The sequence below is a fragment of the Stylophora pistillata genome, chromosome 7 (assembly GCF_964205215.1).
Source record: "Stylophora pistillata chromosome 7, jaStyPist1.2, whole genome shotgun sequence".
Taxonomy (NCBI): Eukaryota; Metazoa; Cnidaria; class Anthozoa; order Scleractinia; family Pocilloporidae; genus Stylophora; species Stylophora pistillata.
In genome coordinates, this window is record NC_142525.1 from 23,897,491 (window position 1) to 23,915,208 (window position 17,718).

General features: G+C 39.6%; 2 protein-coding genes across 2 annotated transcripts; one reads left to right on the forward strand and one right to left on the reverse strand.

The window, feature by feature from the left end:
• The first annotated feature begins 13,002 nt into the window (after positions 1 to 13,002).
• LOC148727175 (uncharacterized) lies at positions 13,003 to 15,049 on the forward strand. Its single transcript, XM_088726960.1, has one exon. The coding sequence runs from the start codon at positions 13,057 to 13,059 to the stop codon at positions 14,434 to 14,436; it is 1,380 nt and encodes a 459-aa protein (XP_088583086.1). The 5' UTR covers positions 13,003 to 13,056; the 3' UTR covers positions 14,437 to 15,049.
• On the reverse strand, positions 14,999 to 17,678 carry LOC111334736 (uncharacterized). The gene is made up of 2 exons (XM_022940546.2): positions 17,319 to 17,678; positions 14,999 to 16,899 (listed from the first exon to the last, which is right to left on the reverse strand). Exons 1-2 carry the CDS (start codon positions 17,614 to 17,616, stop codon positions 15,587 to 15,589), a joined length of 1,611 nt encoding a protein of 536 aa, XP_022796281.2. The 5' UTR covers positions 17,617 to 17,678; the 3' UTR covers positions 14,999 to 15,586.
• Positions 17,679 to 17,718: the final 40 nt, after the last annotated feature.

The window sequence follows — 17,718 nt, forward strand, 5'->3', positions numbered from 1 at the left end:
TGGTTTTCGTCCCTTACAATCTGATCAAATTGAGCATCACACAAGATCTCCCTCCTCTCGTACAGTGACGCAACGTCAAGAGCTACTAGAGCCTCAGCGTAGGATAAGTCAGGTTGAATCATCCGCAACGCGCGTTTTTGCAACCTTTCCATTTCATTGGACAGATATTGCGGCAAAGAATGATGAAAAACTGGGCACGCATATTCTAATACAGAGCGTATACATGTCGTATAGAAAAGTAGCATATCCTCAGATGGAACTTTAGCGCGCTTTAGCTGTTTTAGGAAGTACAGACGCTTCGCAGCCTTTTTGCATATAGATTCTACATGTGCGTTCCACCTGAGGTTGTCCGAGACTATCACTCCTAACAACCTTGCAGATGAAACAACTTCGATTTGCTTGTCATTGATAGTAATATGATCAAACAGACTACCTGATCTGGAGAATGATATTCTCAGTTCTTTACATTTAGACTCATTGAATTGGAAACCATCAACTTCTGACTGTCTTACAAGTTCATTTACACGTAATTGCATGTAGCTAGACTCATTCTTCAATACTGAGGGGTTTAATATTATTCGCTAAAATGAGAAACCATTTATATCAGTCTTTAAAATCTGGTGTATTGAAAATGTTTCCTAAATTTTAGACTGCTTAAGGTACATCTACAGTTAAAAAATTTTTGGAGAGAAAGAATACCCACTTTATTATAGTGAAAATAAAATAGTTGCCCCATGCAATGGACCTGCATATTTGAATGCTCAAGATGGAGGGTAGGGACCCAGTCTACGTTGAATCGATCCCAATCTTTCGCAGCTTCTACTGAAACGAAGTGCCGGCTGCAGACCCTATCGCGTTCTTATTTATCATCAGTTAAGTCATCTCTACTTATCGCACAGATCCACATTCTTCTTCGCTCAGAAGTAAGTTCTTCGGGGTACTCTCCTTGGCTATACTGAACACGTGGGACACGAAAAAACATTACTTTTCCGACGTTAGACCACTTCTTCCCTGTTTTTTCCCCACAGCTAATGACAAGGCAAAGGACCGTGATAACGAAAATATAAATATTACACTATTGTCTTCTCAAAACCGTAAAATGTGCTCCAAATGTTTCCTGTCACAATACTCACAGCTGATTATCATAGAACACCAACATGGCGGATGAACTCGGTTACCATGACGATAAAGAAATTTGGTCACGTGAGTGAAAATACTCCATATCGAAGGCGTTCGTCGAGGGTCGAACACACAAGTTTATAGTACAGCGGTTAAATTTAAATTACGTCGTGTAAGCTGTAGCGCGTGTTCCCCACGAAAAGTTCAAACCCGAGATGTGCAAGATCGTAGTGAACAAGTAGTAGTAGTAGTAGTAGTGAACTTTATTTATGTGTCGTGAAAACCTAGCGCATAGCACTAATTGGGGACTCAGGGTAAAAGCTTTAAAAATAAGAAATCTGGAACCTATTTACAGAATTATTTACCTAACCTATTAAGAGTTAAAATTATTTATCAATGTCCTAGAGTTAAAAGTCAACTATTACAGAGCGCACATTTTTTGCATCCATCGTCAATCATGACAGTCATGTCCGTTCTCCTGATTTTGCTCATAAATCCGTGCAGGCTCTCTTCATTGCGTAACTCTTTTGTAAGTTTCGACCAGACGAGAAGGCCATAGTATCTTATAGAGTGAGATACAATGAAATATAAGAAGTTCATATATTTTGTACTGCGGTATTAGATACATATGATACACGATCCTCGCAGTAGAGAGCGCTATTTAAGCAATAGCGAAAATCAGACCTGAAAAAAATCAGGCCTGTACGGGATTCGAACCACTGACCTCTGCGATACTAGTGCAGCGCTCTACCAATTGAGCTAACAAGCCAACGGGGAGCAGGCCGTTAAGTTGATTCGTAATAAACCCGTGAAAGTGATAGATGAGATCTTATAGAATGTTTACCATATTTTACTGTATTAAAGCGAGGGATTCTAAAATCTGCATTTCTTAGAGAATATCTTCTATCGCAGTTTACTTCTGACATAAATAGTTCCTGTATTTGACAAGGAAGTAAGTTCCTTTTTGCCTTGAACATAAGGATTGCTATGTCCTGGAGCCTTCTGTTCACCAGTGATGGAATTTCAGCTTCAGCAGGCCGTCATAAGAGAGTGATTTATCGTTGAAAACTACTCTCAAGGCCCTTTCCTGTAGTATTTCAGCTTTACGTTTGTCTGAGGCTTTGCAGAAATGCCAGAGGATACTGCAGTAGGTCAAGTGAGGTAAAATGGCGGCTTTATAAAGTTTTAGTTTAGCATAAGTGGGTATTAGTTTTCTTAGACGACTTAAAACTCCTATATGTTGACTTGCCTTTTTACAGACTAAGGTAATATGCTCACTAAAATTTAGTTCAGAGTCCAGGAGTACCCCCAACAGTTAGATAGATTTTGATTGTTCAATGTCAGTCCCATCTATATGCAGGTTTATACTATTTTTGGCCTCAGTTCCAGAACCCATAAGCATGGATTGATATTTCTGAACATTCACTTGTAGCAGGTTTTCTTTGTACCATTTAGTAATTTTGCTACCTTCACTCAGCAGTTTCTCTTCAACAATACTAGCAGACGAGCCTGATGGAAAAATTTGATGATCGTCTGCATACATGGAGATTCCCTCCTCAGTTATATAAGTGAGATCATTTTGAAATGAGTTCCACAAGAGGGGACCAAAGGAGGACCCTTGAGGACAACCTCTTATTGTATCTTTCCACTGACTCGTCACAGGACCCAACTTAACCCTGTTCCGTCTGTGAGAGAAATACGCACGCAGAAGGTTGAGGGCTGTTCCTGAAAAGTTGTATGATTCCAGTTTCTTAATGAGCAGTGGTGGACTAACAGAGTCAAATGCCTTACTCATGTCAGAGGATAATACTCCTACAACTTTTCTACTATCTAGATCCAGCTTCCATTTCTCAACTAGTCTCAGTAATGTGGTTTCACATCCATTGTTCTTTCGATAGGCTGTCAGGCTATTGCTAAGTTTAGGATCCATATACTCTGTAAACTGCTTTCCCGATAGTTTCTCAAACAGCTTATCGAGGGTGGTTAAAACTGTAATTGGTCGATAATTCTTCACTTCTCCTCTGTTGTTACTCTTGAAGACAGGTACCCATACCCCTCTCTTCCAGTCAGATAACCATGTCCCTTGTTCAATGCTAGTATTGAGAATCCTGGTTAGTGAAGGAGCTAATTCCTCAGCTACTAATTTTAAAATTCTGGGTTGCAAACATTCATATCCAATTGCTTTGCGAGTATTAAGATTTTCAAGAGCATCCTTCACTTCATAATGATTTACAGGTCTGAAACAAAAGGAATCATTTGATTCTGCCATATGTGAAGAAATGAGATGTAGACTGCTATGCTCAATAAAATGCCCCTCAGTTAAATCATCTACCTGTTCACCTCCTATTCCTTTGGCTATGGATGAGAAATAATCAGAAAGATACTCTGCCACCACTAGCCTATCTTTTTCCAATGTACCATTAATAGATAAATGTATTTCTCTCTTTCTGTTGTCCTCTTTGTCCTTTCTATCCAAGAATGGTTTGAAGGTTTGAAAAAAATTCTTAGGATTATTCTTCAGATCATGTGATACTTCGTCCCAGTATTGCTTTATGGCTATTCGCCTTTGTCGTGTAGCCTCATTCCTCCATTTTCTCTTGGTGGTTCGAGTCCCGTACAGGCCTGATTTTTTTCAGGTCTGATTTTCGCTATTGCATAAATAGCGCTATCTACTGCGAGGATCGCACATCATACGTATCTAATACCGCAGTTCAAAATATATGAACTTCATATATTCATTGCATCTCATTTATCACTTTCCCGGGTTTATTACGAATCAACTTAACGGCCTGCTCCCAGTTGGCTTGTTAGAACAGTTGGTAGAGCGCTGCACTAGTATCGCAGAGGTTAGTGGTTCGAATCCCGTACAGGCCTGATTTTTTTCAGGTCTGATTTTCGCTATTGCTTAAATAGCGCAATCTACTGCGAGGATCGCACATCATACGTATCTAATACCGCAGTTCAAAATATATGAACTTTATATATTCATTGCATCTCAATCATTACAATCCTCAACACAGTCAAATATTTCTCTCACATGCCAAGGTGCTATAATAAAGGTCTCTTTCAGTTTATCTTTGTCAAGGTTCTTAAAATCGGAGAAAGTAATCACTTTGCTTTGATGGTACTTTTGATGGTACTTGATCCTTTCAGTCAGAATTCCATACACCATCAAATGGTCGCTAATTCCAGGATCATGGACACCACATTCTTTAAAAAGATCACGTCTGTTTGTCAATATTACATCCAGTAAAGATTCTGTTGTATCAGTAATTCTAGTTGGCTTAGTAGTCAGACATTTTAGGCCATGAACATCTTCGAGGTCGCACATAATTTTTCCCTCTTTTTTATCTGGTCTGCATGAGTCTATTTAGGTTCAGATCTCCAGTGATTACTATGAACTGCTTTTGCAGTGACAGCCAAGAGACAACCTCGTTCAGCTCGTCCTCCAGTCCAATGTAGTAATTGATCCCTGAAGCTTTCGGTGACCTGTAAAGGCCAAGCACAGCTACTTCGTGTCTTCCAAAGGTTGATTCAATGGCTAGGACAAAGGATAAAGATATAAAAAAAACTAATGAAAATGTTTTCAGTATGTTTGGGCTACTTACAAGTCTATCAATGCGCCAATAAACCTAACAGTAACGTTTGAATTTTGGACGGTAACTTCTAATATTAAAGGGTAAATTTTAAGAGAGATTCTTCTTGGAGTGTTGAGTCAATTTTTTACCTACGTAATACGAAAAACTTGTCAACACTTAAGCGTCAAATAATTCGTGAAATAACGGGAGTTTCAGGAATTGTACACAGCCTAGCTTAGTCTTAAGCCAGTGCCATACTGGGAAGAATATTCTCCACTATCAATTTACGTCACTAATCCGCAACGATGTTGTGAAATTAACAAGGGCAGACAAAGTACCGGTAGCTAGAGAGAGTCTGAGAAATCCACTTTGATGTAACTTGCGTGGAAGTACTGGCCACAAATGTCGCATCCCAGCCAATCTTCTCCATCGCCGTCATGGCACACCGTGATGCAGACGTTGATGTTTCTCCTACAGCGGACGGAATATGTATTTCATTATCATTCACTTAAATACGTCTTCTTTTTTATTGGGTCAGGTCTCATACTTTGAATCTTAACTCTCTATCAGGATCAAACCCGACGCTTAGCAATATTAAAGGAACTGCAGTTTGGAAACAAGCTGTGACTTAGGTTACTTACTCGTGGATAGCATCCGAACAACAGCCAAACACCATAGACGTTATTAGTGCACCTTCAGTTGCTATGTCGAAAGCTACATCTACGGAGGACTCTTCGCACAAACATTCAACAAACTGAAAGAAACGATCGAAAATAACAATCAATCATTGGAAAAAATGAGTGATGAATATGTAATATTCCGTTAAATTCCTTTTAAGGGAGAAATAATTGGTTGTTAAGGTATATTTAATCGAATGCACTTCTTCCAGGGGCTAGCCTGTAGAACGGTAATGCTAGTTACCTTGAAAGGGTAAATATTTCGTACCTCAACACCTCATGATTTAATGAGAATAGTGACTTCTGTATTGAACTTAAAACTAAATGTCGCGTGTGGGTGCAGAGCGAGTTAGCTACTTACGAGACAAATATATCATGACAGGCAAATCAAAGGTTACTTTATTCTCAAAGTGACTGCCGTTTCAAATTGAAGGAACAGCTTTTTTCACTTACGACTCAAGAATTTTACACTTGTTATAAGTACTGAAAGTAGAAATTGCATGCCTATCATGGTCGCTCTTCTGTTGGTAGAACAGGGCAAGTCAATAAGTCATGTCGATCTACAGTACTTAGTCACTATTAGATAAATAGGGTTTATTACTGCGAGAGATGCTTTCATATATTCTATGAAACCGCAGCACACATATATGATTTTCATTTATTCAAATTCATTAACGGGTCTTATACGAACCAACATAATGACCTGCTCCCAGTTGGCTTGTTAGCTCGGTTTGTTGAGCACTACACTCCGGTATCGCAGAGGTCATAGGTTCAAATCCCGTACGGGCCTAAAATTTTTTCAGGCCTTATTTCCTCCTACTAGATAAGTAGGGCTTATTATTGCGAGGAAAGCTTTCATACAATTTACGTAAGCGCGGTACACATATCTTATTTTCATATATTTACTGAGTCGTCGCTATCATTACGCATTCTAGTGTCTTAGTCAAAAATTGCCTTCAGTTTTTATATGTCATCCTTTCGCGGGATTTCGCAATATTCGCGGGTTTCATAATTTTCCCGCTGACCAAAATTACTGTTTATTCTTACCCTCGACGAACGCCGTCGATATATCGTCACCCTTCCGCGACGCTATGAAGCATTGATTGGCTTTCCGTCTAACCTGACAATACTAATGTAGAGTGGGGAATCCACTGTTAGCAACATATCCGAGGCCCGCCTCAAAAGGCCTGCTGCTTCAGCTATTTCGTCATTCATTGCCTTTTTGTTCTACAATCACTACAAGTACTACTTGAAATGGAGGACGAAAGCTGCACGTGAAACGCTATCGTTCCCAAGCCAATATCTTTCTGATCCGATGGCTCGACCCAGTCCCCAAGATTAAATATATATTTTTCCGGATTGAATTGAATGAATATATACGGATTAAATTAAATGGATATAGAGCGATTAAACTAAAAAAAATATAAACATATTGAATAAAATGGATTAAAAAATACTACATATATATATAAATATTAAATTGAACAAATAAAAAATAATTTACAAAGATATAAATATTAAATTGAATATATATAAAATTATTGAATATTGCCACAATCGGCTTGCCATAAAACACCAATGAGGTCACCGATTGCTTCAAATTTGCGGGTATCTCTCTAGCTTTCATCCACCATCATCTTGAAAACAACGCAAATCAATGTCTTTATCTTATCACCGTCATTTGTCAAAGCTAATTTGCATAATTCTGAAGAATGACCAAGATATGTCTTTGATTGTTCAAACTTCGTTTGGTTACCTACTTCGTAAAGTATTTTAGGTTTTCCTAATAATTGGATAGAAAATAAATCGCTAGTTGTCCTAAAACGTTGCATAAACATGAGCAGTCGTACCGCTTGCATGACTTAGCATATTATAGGAAATTAACGCGACCTATGGCAAGCCGATTGTGGCAATATTCAATAATTTTATATATATTCAATTTAATATTTATATCTTTGTAAATTATTTTTTATTTGTTCAATTTAATATTTATATATATATGTAGTATTTTTTAATCCATAACTTCAGCATGTGCTTCGGCAGCTCCTTCGCCTGCATCACTTTACCAAATATTTTCCGCTTTGTCTAAAACTGAGGCTAAAAACGTCGGTAGGTCTCTTTCAACGTGAAAATCTTCCTCGTCCGCCATTATGTTCTCACAATGATTCTTTCCCAGCCTCTTTTCTTTATGATCCAATGGCTCGACCCAGTTCCCGAGATTTAATATATATTTTTCCGGATTGAATTGAATGAATATATATGGATTAAATTAAATGGATATAGAGGGACTAGATTAAATAAATATAAACATATTGCATTAAATGGATTTAAAAAATATTCCATACATATAAATATTAAATTGAACAAATGAAAAATAATTTACATAGATATAAATATTAAACTGAATATATATAAAATTATTGAATATTGCTACAATCGGCTTGCCATAGTGTTTCATGAACTATACTCCGATATGTATTTTTAGCCCGATTTACGCCTGCATTATGAGAATTCTTTCTTTTAAATTGGTCAATTTTTTTATATGCAAATTAAGGTCGAAGGGAAGGGTCTCTTCTGATTACACTGGTATGAATAGGATTTCAAGTGAAGTTTCCGTATTTTGTCTGTGAACTGACTGAGTAGAGCTTGCAACTTGATGTAAGAGAGAATTCCGTGTACTACGCTATTACAGTCGCTCGACAAAAGCTGTGAAATTTACAATTTCGATCGTTCTTAGCTCGGGTTAGAGCGCCCGATTGTGTTGTGCGGGAGATCGAGGGTTCGAGCCCCGGCCGGACCAATACTCATGGTCTTAAAATAAGGGAGGAGAATTTGCTTCTATTCTATAATCAAGAAATGGATAGATGTTCTAGTCTTCTCGGATAAGGACGAATAAACCGTAGGCCCCGTCTCCTGCAGGGCTAGGAGGCGTTAATTTCCCACGCACGAGATTACTGTGTCGTGGATGTCCTCCCTGGGGTAGGATGGGTGGGAAGGCCCTGAAAAGCCCCCATGGGGAGTGGTCAACTAACCTAGGTAATGTAATCTATGCACGTATGTCTACACGGGTGGTCTAGTCAAAAGTCAATTTTCGCTTGTGGCGAGACAAAAAGAGAGAATTGGAAAAAGCACAGGCGCCCCAAGCATACTGTGTGTGACTTTGGGTGCAAAGTGCATTAACGGTAATAATTAACCTATTAAGATCGAATTTCAAGCGTACGTGTAGATCATTAAAAAAAGGACAAATTTGAAAAAAAAAGAAGAAAAAATTTCAAAGGATGATAAAAGCGAGGAATAAAACATGCGAAGTCTCCTTACCTTTTTTTCCGTAGCCCCTTTGTTGAAAACGGTCGTTTTAATGCTGTTTTGGCGACTTGCTTTGTAACGTGTGCGGTGTCAACGGTCAACTGTAAAATAGGAAAAATTACAAAAAAAAAAAAAAAATGTGTTAAATGGGGTTGACAGGCCTACACGACTCCCGAGCGCGTGTTTAGAATAGTATGGAAAGCCAAAGCGGACAAAAGCGTATCGAGTTTGACACGCGATAATTGTATAGTTCTCTCAGTAGTGTTTGTGTTTTTATTAAATGCCAGTTTTTCATGAAAATTTGCTTTATGTGTGGTACTGATGGTTGGTATTGTGTAACAAAAGGCAAGATTCGTTGGTTCGTCTTCGGTTTCAGTTGAAGAGCTAATTTCCTGTTTTAGAAATTCACCTCTGAGAGGGTTGTGTTAATGAGGTCCTCTGGGTAGCCTCTCTTTAGCAAATGCGCTTTGAAATTTGCAATTTTCTCCAGGAATATCGTTTGAGAGGAGTTTGTTCTGAGAAGTCTAAGGGCCTCCCCTTTTATGAAGCCTTTTATAACTCCTTGTGGGTGACAGGAACTTTTTTGTGTGTATACTGAAATGTCTCAGTTTGTTGAGTACGCAGATCAAGGATTGCGTCCTTTTCGAATCGTTCGCCTTTGAAGACATTCTCCCAAGGGAGGGTCGTCACCTTTGTCCTCTAGCAAAACTATCCGCACTAAGTGACGACCCTCCCCTAAAGATTGTCATTTATTCGACAGACGTGGTCGCCAAGCTTTTATATTTGAATCCCGCAGTAAGGGCAAAAGGATTACGCGTACCTACAAAGCGATTTTGCTAGAATGGATGGTAAAACGGAGTGGCTTTCGGATCGATGCAGCGGAATTTGGAAACTTTTGGGAGAGCGAGTTTTATCAACGGCTTTTCAAGGCGCGATTGCATTCAAATCTCCTGCTTCAGGGCTCATGAATAATTGATGACGTCCAGGCATTCTACGCGATGCATACCAGACTGATAAAGAGTAAATCGCAGTCTAGGCAACTGCAGGAAGTAAAGGCACTTTCACGAGCGCACTGACTGATGTGAACAATATCTAATGATCGAGGCCTTTTTACGTTGCAAATTCAGTGGCAAACAAGAAAAGACCAAGTGAAAAGCCGTCAAATATTATGACCAGATTCGTATCATTTAAACCTCATTTCCACAAAAATAGCTTTTTTATATATATACAAAACCTTTTTTTTTGAAAGCAGATATCTCTTAATCAGAAAATCTTCGCCAACATTAAGGGCCACTGACCACAAATATCGAGAATCCGCCGACAGTTGCAAAATATCGTCATTCCTTTTTTTCTAAAGAGCCCTTTTAAGGAACCTTCAGTTCGAAAATTATATCAAAAAGTTATATCGCGCTTTTTTCTTCCAAAAAATCGAAAAGTTCAAATAAACCCAGATGGCCGTTGTCCCCCACTGTAAAGCAATGAAAAATTCTCATCTTCGGCAACTTCGTACGCTACAACGCGATGCAATCCCCCTTTTATATTTTGTGTGAGCAGATGGTCCTTTTATCCCTTAGTGAAAATATTAATTTCTTGTTATGTTGTTACGTTTAAGTCTGAATAGTGTCCCGTTGAATTAAAGTACTTTGCGTCTTTTTCGCAGAGTTAAAATAGAGGTCAACTTCAGTGGCCTATGAATAGGTCTGCCCTATATATTTACAAATCATAATATACGCCACCTTAAAGCTCTATCCTTGTATTTTAAATACTCCAATTCTCTATCAAAATATGCATCTTCGTATTTAAATTCACGACTTATACACAAGAGTGGGTGTGCAGCTCGAACTTGGAGCCCGAGTATTTAATGCCGTCTGACAAAGTTACACAGAGTAGTAAACAACCAGTCATCACCTCCCGGGCAGTGTGCCGCTGGTCTTTCTCGCAGCCGTTTGTTTTGGATGTCACGCAACGCTCCCCCAAAAGAACGGCTGCTGACAACCGAACTACATTCCTTTCTCATTGTCCTTGCGGTTTGGTCGCGGTCTATTGAACAGACCAATCACATACCAGAAAATCTGAATGACGTAAGGTTTCACGCGAAAATGTGGATGTTGGGAGAAACACTGAAGAAATTTGTAAACGAGAGCTCGAAATGTTTCACATGTTCATCGTTGTGCCCTGGTAAAGATAGAGTATATATTTTTGGGAAAACTTCTCACAATTTCGTTGAAATTATAGAATCTACGCTTAACATAGACGTCAACTGCTACGCCAACGACACGAACGGTAGATTGTTTGAGCGGTTGTTAAAGTTTCAGCGAGCAAATGAGAAAGTAGAGGAAGCTAAAAACTATACTGAAACTCTTTATTCGCACTATTTCAAGAGGTTACTACAGATTATAAAAGTCAGAAGATATAAGAAACAGTAAATTACATCAATAATCAAAAGGAAATACAAGACGTCTTTCAACCTAGGCAAGGGCTAAACGCTTGCTTCGACCTACAGATGTAGATCAGGAGGTAAAAAGCGCGTGCTTGCCGTCAACAAACCGGGCGAAGCTTCGAGAACACTGCAATTTAGGTCGGCCAACGTCTCCTACACTACTTGTACTTCTTCATTTGCCAGTCCGCTGCTAGCTGGAGCGAAGCCGACTAGTTATGTTCGTGGCTTCTTATCACCGGTACAGGAAATCGGCCCGAATTATCGAGTGTTTCCGCACGTTGATACAACGCAACAACAATAACGATAATATGACCACTTTCATCGGTAACATGGTCAAACACGAGCGGGAGTGCTTGATATATTAACGATTTTCCGGATCCTGTAGGCAAATTAACAAAAACTTCTTCTTTCTCGACTAAAACTTTTTTAATTGCAAGCTTCTGGTGAGCTTTAAGCTCGAAAACTTTGAACTTTGACGACGCTTTGCGATAAGCCCTTTCAAGCACCGCCATTTGTCTTTTGTTTTTCACATGAGGATCGCGATAGAAAACGATATCTGATTGGACTAGTCTCAAAAGGTGACTCTGGCGCGAAAAAGTTCCTGAAAAGGGAACCCGAGCTGTGAGTGGCCAATTCGGAGAAAGGAATGTAGTTCTTTTGGGGGAGCGTTGCATGACACCACAAAAAAAAAAAAACGGTTGCGAGGGAGACTAGTGTGCCGCCGCCTGAAACGTGAACCCAAACAGCCAATGGGAAAAATGGAAACGTATTCCCCATCTAAATGCAGGCACTCCGACCTCTGGGGGTTAGAGGTAAAACAGCTTAATTACATGCAAGATAAAATTTAACATAAAACTAGGAAAGTTCAAGAGCTGAGATGAATACATTCGAAATGTCAACCTTAAATACACCATACAACAAAAGACTCAATAGTAACGCCATAGCGGCCCACGTGCTAACATACCAATAGGTATTAAAACATTTACATTCTTTGTCACTGCCACTTACAGTTTAGTTCCGCCGAATGTAAATACATATCTTTAAGCTTTATCCTTTTAGTTTAATTCTTCAAAGTTTCTTTCTTGCCCCACCATTAACGGTGCGTCCAGCTTGAAGAGGTAAGGCTAAAATATGTAATAAAATTGTAAAAAATGCATAAATGCGATCCGTTGAACGGCTGTTACGCATGAGGTCAAGGCCAATCAGTTTCCGCACAGCCAGGAATGTATCAAATACATGACCTCCTCCGTGATAGCCGTTCGCGACATTTTTCGGCATTTTTAAGTAAACAAAGCACTTCAAGTAAGCAAAGTACCAAATCAAGGGAAGTATATGACGCAAGAAAAGGACTTAAGTACACTGAACAGTGATGCATATTCAGGAAAATTCAGTACGATATATTCGGTACAACATGTGTCCCCATACATGACCCTCCTATACATTTCAGTTATCGAACCGCTGAACAGATAGTGGCTTAGATCGCTGGGTGCAAATTCCGTGTTAAGTTGACCGATAGAGCTGAATAACGTATACGCATGCGTTAGGTATTGCCGCGGAAACACGGACTTTGAGTCGTTCGCATGGTTGTTTTCCTATTCTGTTGCTTCGAGGCGTCGTTTTCCTTGCCGCTTTTCTTTTACAGAACAACCTTCAAAAACTTGGTACACCCCCTAAAAATTAAAAAAAAAATACTTTTCTCCTTAAAACCTCTGGAAAGAGGAAAGTGCCTTCGACGAAAGCAGAGTTCCTAGGTTTTAAAAGGCAGCCGTTATTATTTTCCAATAATAGCCCTTTTTACAGTTCCCGGCGCCATATTGGATTTGTAACCGCGCAAACACGATAGCGAGGCTCCCGGTGACCCGCGTACTATAAAAGCAGTAAATACAGCTGATCGCAATAGGCTTCTCACGTTCAATCGCTTCGAAAACAGTCGAAAATGGTGCTTGTTTACCAAGATAAGGAGATTTCAACGCTAGAGGATATCCAGAAGTTAAAAGTGAAAGATTTGAGGGAGATATTACGTTCAAATTCGGAAGCGACGGGCGGAATTAAAGCGGACTTGGTGTTAAAGGTATACGCTATTCTAATGCGTAATGTGCTACGACCGGGTGAGAATCAACAGCAAACTGGCGATAATATTCCTCAGAATGATCAAAGTACTGCAGAATATGGAGGCGAATTCAAGTATGATGATACTTTACGAAGAATCTCGGCTCTCGGATGGTCCACTGATTTGCGTCAGCTCCCCGAGCTGAATTTCATTCAGCTTTACGACTACCTTGTTGTGTCAACTCGCAAGTACCGCCACATTGTTCTCAAGGGAACAAACTACAAGAAATTGAAGTCGTATCAATTTTTCTTTGAAGGGAACGTTAAGAGGCTGGAAAGCAAATCCTATGATGGCAAGACGTACGTGAAAGCCACTGTTCTGCCATCGATGAAAAAGTCGCCTTACCGCGTGGTCGTGGAGTTCACACCTCAGTGTGATATATTACGCTCAGCCTGTACCTGTCCCGCGGGGCTTGGCATTCAAGGAAAAGGAAAGTGCAATCATATAGGAGGTGTGCTGTTTGCCTTAGAAGACTTCACAAGACGCGGTCTTCAAAATCATCCTGAACCTCTGTCTTGTACATCGCGTCTTTCTGTATGGGTTGTTCCACGCAATCAGAGCGTTGCAGCCAAACCCCTTGACCAGGTCTTAATAAGAAAAATAAGGTTTGGAAAGAAAAACATCCGCCTCAAGCCAAAGTTGATAAACTTTGACCCAAGACCACCACAACAGCGCAACAGGGATGCAGAAGGGTTCAAAACTTTAAGCGAAAACCTCCAAAACTGTCTGCCTTCAAGCTCATTCTTCCTCTTTCACGACCTAAAATCAAACTGTTCTGAGGAACCCACCCTTCAAGAGACTGAAGAGCAAGTCGAGGAAACTGTTGCCTTCACCGACAGCTATGACATAGCTACTAATCGCCTTAAAACTATGATCGATGAACATGTTACGAGCCTAACCATTACACCAGAGGAGATCAAGGAAACTGAGAGGCTGACCAGAGGGCAAGCAAATAACGATTTTTGGTTTGAAAAAAGGAAAACTGTATTAACAGCATCAAATTTTGGAAATGCTGCCGAAACAAAAGTGGAGCCGTCAAATAAAATAAAGGCAATACTTTATGGTAACTTTACAACTGAAGCTGTCCAATATGGAATCGAAAGTGAAGAAAAAGCTGTAAATTTATTTATAAAGGAAATGGGTCAGGATGGAATCAGAGTAAAGGTGGAGGAAACGGGATTGTCATTGTCAAAGGACAAACCATAGCTCGGCGCAAGCTTGGACAGAATAGTGACAATAATGGACATTGGTGAAAAATGGGGGATGGAGATCAAGTCTCCTTTCAGCAAAGCTGGCATGACTGTCGATGAAGCTTGTAAAGCAAAGAATTTTTTCCTGGAAAAACTAGCTGATGGGTCTGTTCAACTGAAAAGGAACCACAACTACTTTTGTCAAATTCAAGGTCAGCTGTACTGTTCCCTCATACCCCTTGAAGGCATTTTTTTAGTAGTGTACTTTGGAGAAAACATGCCACTGTTTATTGAAAAAATTCACTTTGATAACAGCAAATGGTGCGATGACTTGTTACCAAAGATTGATTATTTTTATCGAAGGGCTTTTTTTCCTGAGGTGCTGACCGCACGAGTGAAAAGCGGAAAGGTCCTTTACCTACATGGTGGTTGGCTTCCATTCGGACACCATTCAAGCTCAAGAAGTGGTTTAAAGTTAACACTTCAGAGAGAAAAATGAGGTGAACAATGAATACTTGTAAATATTAAGGGTAAAATTCAAAACCATTCTTTTCTTTAAGCATGAACAGTGCAAAAAATACATGTAATTTCATTTTTTACTGAAATAAAGTAAACATTTGGCTCCATGATTATTTGTTTTATATTAATTATGTCTGTGTCTCAAAAGGAATGTCAGATTTTTCCATAGAAAAAAAAAAGCTTATTAACCGAGCTTAGGTTGTCTGTCTGTATGTGACAATCTTGACCTTGGTCATGAGTACAGATCTCACTTCATTCAGTCTGTACTCATGACCAAGGTCAAAATTCTCCCATACAGACCCCCTGGTTGGTTAATAAGACAGTGGTACAAAATCCCAATGGTTACATAGAATATGAAACTAATGGAAGCTAAGAGGCTGATTACATGAACCGGGCTGAGCTGGCTAGCTGGGCTTCTGTCACACTTGTAAAATGCAACAAAAGTAGAAAAACATTCCGCCTATTTAACATGCAGACAATGATATTGTTATAGTCGCTTTAAAAACGCCATTTTCTTTCAAGCTGTTGCCAAGTAGCCATGCTACTGAACAAAAGTCATCCCAGCTAACCAGGGCAGCCTGCCTGTTAATCAGCCCAAAATTACGGAATGTATACACACACTCACTATATGAAAGCTTAAGCGGGAATCATGAGCTATTAGCCGGTGGCAGTAAAGGGGGTAGAAAATTTGTCAGAAGGCCACAGACAGTTGCAATTTGTGTTGCATAAGGGCTTAAGGTGTTCGGTAAAATGCCATCTAAAATGTGGTAAGTCTTAATGCGGCCAATAGCACGCTCCACATGAATCCGGACTGAAGCGATGCTCATAGTTTCTTCGGTTTCAGCTGCCGTCATTTGTTCACGACCGGCCAGAAATGGTGGCATGTTAACTGAAACACCAGCAGGTACAATTGCAGAAATGTCAAATCCTCGGTCTACCATGACATTGTCACCCGCTTCCAACAAATCCAATACTCCACTCTCTCTTGTTATTTGCTTATCAGACACACGCCCTCCCCAGAGATCTGACAGGAAAGTTACCTGTCCATTTGGGGTTACCCCAACTAGCAACTTCCAGGTATTATGATGTTTATAATCGGACCATGTCTCTGACTGGGCCAGCATAGCAGAAGGCCGCTGAATAAATAGTTCCGTGCAGTCTAGAATGATCCTGGTTGTGGCATAGTGAGCAAACTCCTTTGGCATGTTTTTGCGGACAAGTTCCTGAGTGGGGAATGGAAACAGTTCCTTCATTTCATAGTACAACAAATTTATCCAGGTGATACAAATCCTAGATACTAGGCTGGTACTGATACCAAATCTGTCGGCAAGGTCTTGCACAAAGAGGCCAGCCTTCAGTCGCATGAGTACGAGAAGAAACTCATCCAGATAACTAAGCTTTCTTGAAGGGCCAGATTTACGCTTGTTATCATCAGTTTGATAAGGCTGGCTTTCCTTTAGTAGATTTTCGCCCTTCCAATACTGCATTTTGGCAAGCTTTGGTTCAATGTACTTGTAGATGCTAATCAATGCATCATAACTTGGGAAGCCAGTGTAAAATAAAACCGCAGCATTGTCATCCTTAATTTTTTCGAGTGAAAATTGCCGTTCCAGTAACACTGCTTTTTCCTTTTCTGCTTCACAGAGCTTTTCCTGGCAGTCAGCTAGTTCAATTTCAAGTAAGGCAATTTTTCTTTGCAGTTCAAGGAAAATATCAGGCTCTGTTTGAGGGGTCTCACTCTCCAATTCAACAGCATTTTCATCAAACTGTGACAATGAACCAGCAGCAGAAGTTGAGGGTTCATCAGAGGAAAATGCTCTGTAGGCTCCAACATGCAATGCTGACACTGCTTCTCCAACAGACTCTGGAGTTGACTCATCGGTTACTTGTTGCATTCTTTCCGCTGGTGCCTTCCTTTGCTTCTTTCCCAAGGTCCAGCTAAAAAGACAAGGCTCTGCACCTAATAAATAAATCAATTAATAAACAAATAATAAATTAAGCTGCAATAATTTATTACTTTTAAAGTCCAGCAAAACATATAACACATTATGAAACACTGGAATCATAAAGTTCACAATAAACAACACTCATAAGAACAATACAAACATTTTACATTTTCTTAGCTTAACACTGCTGTCATGTGTACGAAACAAGACACTGCAAAATAATCAGAAATTTTAACATACAATGTAAACAATACTCGCTCAAAAAATACAAGCACAGTCTGTGATTTGGAAAAACTTTAAGGGCTACTTGGTATTAAAAAGACCAAAATATCTTCGCATTTTTAGTTTTTCATAGTTTAAATGCGAAATGCACTCAGCACTGTTATCATGTAAACAAAACAAAAGCACAACAAACGACCGAAATATCACAAACCTTTCTTTAAAATCCAGCGACCAGTAAGTTTTTTTGAAATATCTTCGGTTCGAAAATGTTCATGGCAAAGAACGGTGGAACTGGAAACGACAAATCCATCCTGTCCATGTCGCCGCTTGATGAGGGAACACCACCGTTTTCTTCGCTGAGCGTCCTTAGGAAACTCGAAGAAATGGTAACTTGTTCGCGTTCCGTTAATGTCGTAGGCGCTATTATTACAGTCAAAAGCTGCACAATACTTTCCTCTTCTCTTTCGAGTAACAGGGGACGTTTCCTCGGTGCTTAAACTTTCATTCATTCATTCATTTCATTTATTTCTAAAAATACTCGAGAAACTGACAACACACTTGAGAAATCAACCAAAATTCTTTACGACGCCTGCATCAGGTCACCGGAGCCT